The 7,766-nt window shown below is 30.5% G+C and overlaps 1 protein-coding gene across 9 annotated transcripts; it reads left to right on the forward strand.

Moving 5' to 3' along the window:
* The first annotated feature begins 1,116 nt into the window (after nt 1–1,116).
* Nucleotides 1,117–4,166, forward strand: LOC140864941 (uncharacterized). 9 transcript variants are annotated; one of them, XM_073269375.1, is made up of 5 exons: nt 1,117–1,236; nt 1,372–1,525; nt 1,618–2,442; nt 3,085–3,431; nt 3,539–4,166. In XM_073269375.1, the coding sequence occupies exons 3-5, from the start codon at nt 2,340–2,342 to the stop codon at nt 4,016–4,018; spliced, it is 930 nt and encodes a 309-aa protein (XP_073125476.1). In that variant the 5' UTR covers nt 1,117–1,236; nt 1,372–1,525; nt 1,618–2,339; the 3' UTR covers nt 4,019–4,166. The 9 variants fall into 9 exon arrangements, with proteins under 9 accessions (XP_073125476.1, XP_073125477.1, XP_073125478.1 ...); XM_073269376.1 differs by lacking the exon at nt 1,117–1,236 and having other exon boundaries at nt 1,370–1,525; nt 1,618–1,677; nt 2,315–2,442; XM_073269377.1 differs by lacking the exon at nt 1,117–1,236 and having other exon boundaries at nt 1,370–1,525; nt 1,618–1,677; nt 2,336–2,442.
* Nucleotides 4,167–7,766: the final 3,600 nt, after the last annotated feature.

Genomic DNA, 7,766 nt, shown 5'->3' on the forward strand with positions numbered 1-7,766 from the left:
TAATCATATTAATTCCCGAAATATGGAATTTAATCTTAAATTTCATAAATATTCAAATCGAATATTTATTCTTTTAATTTAAGAATTCTCGAAATTTAATTCTCAAAATCCGTAAATTCTCAAATTAAATATTTTTGGCTCGACAATTAAATCTATCATGTCCATAACTTCTCAAATCAATATTAGCCCATAATATGAAATTTAATTCTCAAATCCCATAATTAATAATTTAATATTTTCGGGCCTTACACGAGCGGTGAATCCTCAACTACAATGCACTGGCTCCTATACATGTTGCAATTATACCCAATCTCATCACCTGATGACCCTCACGGAATCGGTAAACGAATCAAAGTGCAGCCCTAACGCATGCATAGAGTCTTAGTGTTGTCCCAGGTCATAAAACTAATGGTGTACTACCATAATCACGGACTTATCCACTCGATAAAATGATAACCATTTGAAAAGTCCTAGAAAGGGTTGTTCAGTGAACTCATCAAATGAACACTACTCATCTTGTATGTTTGAACATCTCTGTGTACTTATCAATGAAACATGATATACTATATCATAGATACTAGTCTCGAACTCAAGCAACTTTTATCCTTTTTTAAGGCAGCTTAATTGACTAAGAACTTGTTTAGAATATACAGTAACTTAAATATGTGTTTCATGATTATAATCATATGTACAACTTCATATTTATTATACTATAATATATTCAAAGTTTTTATTTACAACTTGCATATATATATATAGATAAAAAAAAATGTCAAAATAAATGTAGAATGTAAATTATATTAACATCTTTAATACACGTCACTCGCTACTACTACCGAATTATCAAGATTTCAAGAGCAAAACCAAAAAAGAACTCAGTCAAAATTTACCAAGAAGAATCACTTATTGTTTTATAAAATCTTTGAAGAATTAATGTATGAATATTTATTCTATATTTATTGTAACTGTGAGAATGAGCCCTTCTGCATAGATTGATTAATAGTTATTAAGCTAAGAGTTTCGGTTGACATAGTGATAACCCCCTTCCAAATTGGATTGTTGCAACTTGTTTGTAATAACCAAAATTTTCTAACGTTGGTCTTTTTGGAAACAAAAAAAAAACATATAAGAATTACATCACATTCAAACTTTTATAAGGTTGTGCTTGGATGACTGGATTTGGGCTGATTTGGATTTCAAATCCACAGGGCAAATCCACAGCATCTGTTTGGCTAGGTCAATGATTTGAGATTTCAAATATGTTTGATTTGGATCATTGATTTATAACCTAAAAATTAGAGGATTTGAATCCGTTCTTCTACCGGTTGATTTGAAATCTCAACTTGCTCTCTTCTTTCGTATCTTATTCAGCGGCGCCTCTCAACTCAGCGCTTCTTCACGGCGGCGCCTCTCAACTCAGATCCAAGCATGGAAAGGGATTTAGTCATTGGTTGTAGGCTTAGTGGGATTTGAAGAAGAAAAGGAGTTAGATTCTAAAGAATCGCATCCACGTGAGAGCAGAGAGGTGAGACCACCTTTCATTTTTTTATTCTTGTGGTTTCTTGGTGATTCAATTGAAATGCATTTGTGTCTAAATCTTGTTTTCTGAAATATTAGATCTGAATCTGGGAAAATACTGTTTTGAAATTTTGAAGATTCGATTGTCTTCTTCCTCAGGTTTGTTCTGCACGAGATGACACCAAAGCTAATTTTAATTTAATTGTAAGATGACTACAATGTTCTTTGTCCTTAATTTTATCTCTTCTCAAAGTGTTCTGAGTTTTAATCTATATGATGATACAATGTAATTGTTTTTTGCCTGGTTTCCTAATTTAATATATTGTGTTCTAGCTGTTTTTTATTTTTATTTTTTTGGGATTGGGTTGGACTACAAGAGACATTGCATCTCAGTAAGTCTTTTTAGTGTTTAATTTATCTTTATCAAGTAATAAAATTAGAAATCATATGCTAAGTTGTTTATATTGAAAATGAAATATGAAGAAAAACTGAGGTCACACAGAATCATTTCATTTTTTTCATTTTTTAGTCTTGTTGTTGAACTAGATTTCAATAGCAGAAGACTATTTTTTCTTTGTTTTAGATTTAATGCTAGTAGCTATGATTCTTTGTGTCTTGGGACTATTTTTTGGATCATAGTTACAATGATTCTTTGATAGAAATATACGCGAGTCCAAGATTTCAGTTTGTTTTAACGACTAAAGCTTTGTCTCTATTTTGGAGTAATGTTTTAAGGAGCCGTTCCAAGATTTAAGTTTGTGAGCATATTATTGGTTTATATTTTGTTATAATGCAGAAATATTTCTTTCATAACTAGCAAGATGAAAAGGGAAATATCAAATATTCATGGGCTTGATGACTTCCCTATGGAAATTCGACCATCCATTCTTGTTAGTGATACATCGAGAGGAGAAAATTCTAGAGGTAATTTCTTGGATGGCATGCAGCTGAATTTTCATCTCTCAAGCTATGATTTTTATGTCTGAAATATATAAATCGACTTTGTTAAATGGTCATCAATATAGTTGGTTTGAATCAAGAATTGGCAACCTATAAAAGGGAGTCAAGAATTTGTTCATAACAGTTTCAAATTCAGTTTAATTAGTGAATTCAACCGCAAAGTTTTTCACAAATTATAGGCTGTTTGAGTGTATATTGACTGTCGCAAAAATGGTCAATAATTTTGTCGAATCATGGTGGATACATAGACTCTATGACAAAGGATATTATTAGATATTGCTCTCCTTTGAAGGAAGAAACTATGAAAGCAGATCAAGAAAGTAATGGTCATTGTTTTTTGTGAAATAAAATTACTGAGAACTTGTTGTAGCTTTTGTATATTAGCTAAATAAGCATTCTTTTTTTTTTTCTCTCATGCATGAAGTGTTTAATGTGTGTCAACCCTAATAAATGTAATTCTTGTTCTATTTCATTTCAAGAACTTAGGTGCACAACAGTTTCGATTCCATCTGGTACTTGATCGGTTGTGGTTTGAAGTTCGTAAATATCAACTTGATGGGCTTTTACAAATGTTAGTGTTAAAATAAAACGCTTGTTTATTGATAGGTGGATATCATAAAAAACAATCTGAATTATCAAGAAACTATATCTCATGGAATAGAGACATGGACAATCATTTGGCTAGAGTTTTAATTGATCAAATGGCTCAAGGAAATAAATGTGATGGAGATATTTGGAAACCCCAAGCTTTGCAAGCGACATTGACGTATTTAAATTCCAATATGCATCTTCAGTTGACTAAAGAGAATATAAAAAATAGACTCAAGGCTTGGAAGAAATATTACAGTGTTGTTACAGATGTTCAAAAACAAAGTGAATTTTCTTGGGACGAAGAGCGAAAAATGATTGTTGTGACATCGGATGAATACAATTCTTGGAATGGATATATTGAGGTAAGTATCTTTTGTCATATTGTTTTCTTATCCATGTCAATATCAATTAATATACAAATAATATTTTAGGAAAGAACTTAAAAATATTTTATTCTTTTTCTGAATAGTCGCATCCGGAGGCCAAAAGAATGCAAAATAGAGTAATAGAGAATTGGAATGATATTGTGCTTCTATGTGGAAGAGATAGAGCGACCGGTTTAGGAGTTGAAACGCATGATAAGGGGGCCAATGCGATGGAGGAGGATGAAGAAAATGAGGTAAACTCCACACATGAACGATCACGACATTCAAACTCATTGGATTCATCATCCAATAAAAGGAAGAAAGCGAAAAAAAATGATTTGGTTGAGGTTGTTGGCATGATCGCCGCATCTTTTCAAGAGTTCGTGGCGAGCAAGAAGAAGGAAGAAAGACCAAGTGATATTGAAATACACGAGGTTGTCTCTAATATAAATAGACTTACGGACACCGAAAGATTTAAGGCGATCCAAAAATTAATGAATGGTGACGTAGAAAATTTTAGATTATTAAAAGCACTTTCGGATGAGGAGAAAAGAAAATTGGTTCATTTTCTCATCAACTCATGATGATTATTCTAGAATTTTATTTAGAAACTAACAAGTTAAATATTAGATGTTTCTTTATTGATGTTTTGGTGTTACGACTCATAAATGTTCTAAAATTTGGATTTGATATTTTTTAGCTTACGAGGATGAATGCTATATCTATTTTATATGTTTGCTTTGTGAGAAAAATATTAATACTTTGTTAGATGTTAATTTATATAAATATTATTGTCTATTTTTTTAAAAAAACATGAACTCTTTTGTGTTGGATATCGTTATAGTGTTATCATAGTACTTATTTTAATTTCAAAATATATTTTTTTTGAATATTTTATATATATATGTGTTAATATAATTTTTTTTATTAATAGATGCTACTAAATTTTGATTTTATTGTAGACTTATTATACGAAAAATATTTTTTTATGTTATTAGTATGATGAAAAAGAAATTGAAGTTTAATATTATAATAGGTTATATAATTGTTTTTTTTAGAAAAACATAAATATTTTATTTAAAATTTAGTTATGTAAAATTACTATTTAATCCAATTAAAATAAATAAAATTTAAATTTATATTATTTTAAATTAAACATGGTTATTTTGTAATTATAATACTATTTTTAATTTCAAAATATATAAAAAAAATAACGAATGATATATTAAACTTTTCTATTATTTGAAATTCTTAAATTTATTAACCAAGCAACTAATCAATGGATTTAAAATTTCACTTTGAAATTTTATGTTATTCCAAGCAAGTGATTTAATAAAAAAAAAAAGATTCAAATCAATGGATTTTCAAATCCATTTATTTGAACTCTCAAATCCAATTACCTGCATCCAAGCACAACCTAAACATATTGCATTTTTATTTTGATGATTCATTTCACACATTTTAACATTCTACCGAATTCATTTAGGTTGTGCTTGGATGGAGGCATTTGAATTTGAAGTTGGATTTCAAATTAATGGATTTTAAAATCCATTGATTTGAATTATTTTTTTATTAAATCACTTGCTTGGAATAACATAGAATTTCAATGTGAAATTTAAATCAATTTATTAGTTGATTGGCTAAAATTTTTAAGAATTTCAAATAATTGAAAAATCTAATATATTATTCTTTAATCTATATATATATATTGAAATTAAATTATTATTATTATGATTACAGAAAATAATCATAATAAATTTAAAATAATATAAATTTAAATTTTATTTATTTTAATTGGATTAAATAATAAAGTTACATAAGCTTTTAGCTTAAAGGACTGATCTTTGCTTGAACTTAGCCCGAGTAAGGCCCCTCGCTTCTTCCCTTGCTTGTGCTTAGTCCCACTCTTCTTTCCGTTGAGCAAATACCCACTACTAGAGCTAAGTGGGTATTTGCGGAGAAGGGCATTCACTTTCCATTGAAGAGGCAAGCCAATAAACTTTTTTAAAAAATATTTATGCTTTCTAAAAAAATAAATATATAACTTATTATAATTATTAAACTTCAAATTTTTTTCATCATACAAATAACATAAAAAACTATTTTTCATGCAATACCTCTATAATAAAATCAAAATTTAATAAATTACATTAATCAAAAAAATATTGATAAAATATGTTTGAACAATAAAAATAATAATTCAAAAGACCTTCATAATACAAATTTCAAACAATAGTTTTAGGAACAGAAACACGAGAAAATTTCAACAACTAAATTCTTCGACGAACTCGATATTCTTCATACATTTGCATAGCCAAAATTTCCCGAAACATTGTCCATTCCCTTGTTCGAACTGTCGTAAAAATGAAAAAAAAAAAAACATTACAGCAAAGAAGAAATGAGATTTCATAGAGCAAAGTGAAAAGATTACTCTGTTTTTGCCTAAAAAAGTTTAAGAACTCACATTTATAGTTGTTATTATAAGCAAAGACATGATGATTTTCAGCAAAAGGCTCGGATCTTACACTAACCAACCAAAGTATTTTCAGCAAAAGGCTCACTGTAGGAGAAAGTTTACGCAAAAGAAGCAAGTGAACCATAATAATACGGCATTCATTCACATGCAACAGCAAGTAAAAGAACTTTGGCAACTACACAGCAGAGCGATGCTGGAGACAATACATTACTTATTCATATTGAGGGAAAAAAATCTAATTCTTGGTATTCATTGGTGTTGGCTTGCATGGAAATTGGAAACTGGAAACATAACAATCCAAAAAAAAATTATTCAAATCTCTTGTTGAAACTCACTTTATTGGATTGTATTAACAGGATCATGTCTCTATATATGCATTAGATATGCAAGTATCCCATCCTCCAATCAATATTGTATGAATAACAGATAGTTTAAAGACTGTAACTTTAATAATTTATTGGAAAGGTCACCCCCACACCCCCTCCCTAAAAAAAGAGCTAAGACATATCTAAAATCGCAACTTTAAACAATTTGGCAACTCCTACATAGCATTATGAAATTTTTTTCCTTGACGAGCACTTAACAACTTGATTAGACTTCCGTTCTCTATAGATACAGCAATAGATACCATAATAATACCACAAAGCATGCCAAAAACACCATAGTTGCCCCATACCCAGCATTTATACAAACATATGACGAAAAAACCAATGAGCCCACACATAAACCCAAAAGTACAGAATAAATCCAACATTGTTTCAAGAACATCAATTAACATTTTGACGTGCAGCATCAATATTATCATGGTGTCTCACTGTCTCTTCCCATGTGCACCTTCCCAGTGGACCTGAGGGAAGAAAAATGGGCTTCCAACAAGACATAAGGAAGGGCAGAGGTGGAGGTTTGATTTTTATTTTTTAATTTTTTTTGGGGTGGGGGTCGGTTGATGACTTGTCTAATGTATGATTCACTTCATCCTCCATCGACATAGTTAAGTAGCATATCAAAGTTTTCTGATCCGGCACAATTCTAAAATCATAATAATTATTTTCTTTGAACAAAACAAGTACACAGAAAGCCATTCTAATGTTCATATAAAAAGCTTACAAGTGAGATTGTAGCTAAAGAAGTCGTTGCAGATATGTTTGCTCTAATCACGTCTACTACTTGTCCTCTCTCATTCGCTTCAATCTGCCGATCAAAATGGTATTTGCAAATAGTTGGTATAAATGAATTTAAGTCGAGTTTGATCGTCCCTAAGCCCCCTTTTACTCAAATAGTCACAAATTTTACAGTTTCTAAGATAAACAAAAACTTAACTGGACGCAATTTTTTGAGAATCAACTCTTTCTCTTCTTTCTGGACACGTTCTCACTCAAAACCATTGCCTTAATCCCCCTTCGTGCCTGCATCTGAGGTGAGAGTCACACCCGCGAAGAAGATGAGGTGAGAGTTACCTCTGTGGATCTAACCGCCGCCGTGAAGAAGACTAGGTGAGAGACGCGGCCGGAAGAAGAAACGAAAGAGCAAGCGGATAAAATTTCAAATGAGCCTATGAAAGAAAAGATTTAAATCCGTTAAATTTTAGGGCATAAATCAATGGGCTAAATCAAACAGATTTGAAATCCCAAATCCATGGGCTAGCCAAACAGATGTAGTGGATTTGGGCTGCAGATTTGAAATCCAAATCAGCCCAAATCCACTAATCCAAGCACAACCTTATTTTTCATGCATTTTCTATCTTTGTTGATTTGCAACTCAGTTAATTTGAAATATATAATATTGTAATTCAACCACCAAAAAAATTATAAAAGTATTTATTCTCCATTCTAAAATACTCGAGTTGGGGTTAGAAT

This window comes from Henckelia pumila, chromosome 4, assembly GCF_033568475.1.
Source record: "Henckelia pumila isolate YLH828 chromosome 4, ASM3356847v2, whole genome shotgun sequence".
Lineage (NCBI taxonomy): Eukaryota > Viridiplantae > Streptophyta > Magnoliopsida > Lamiales > Gesneriaceae > Henckelia > Henckelia pumila.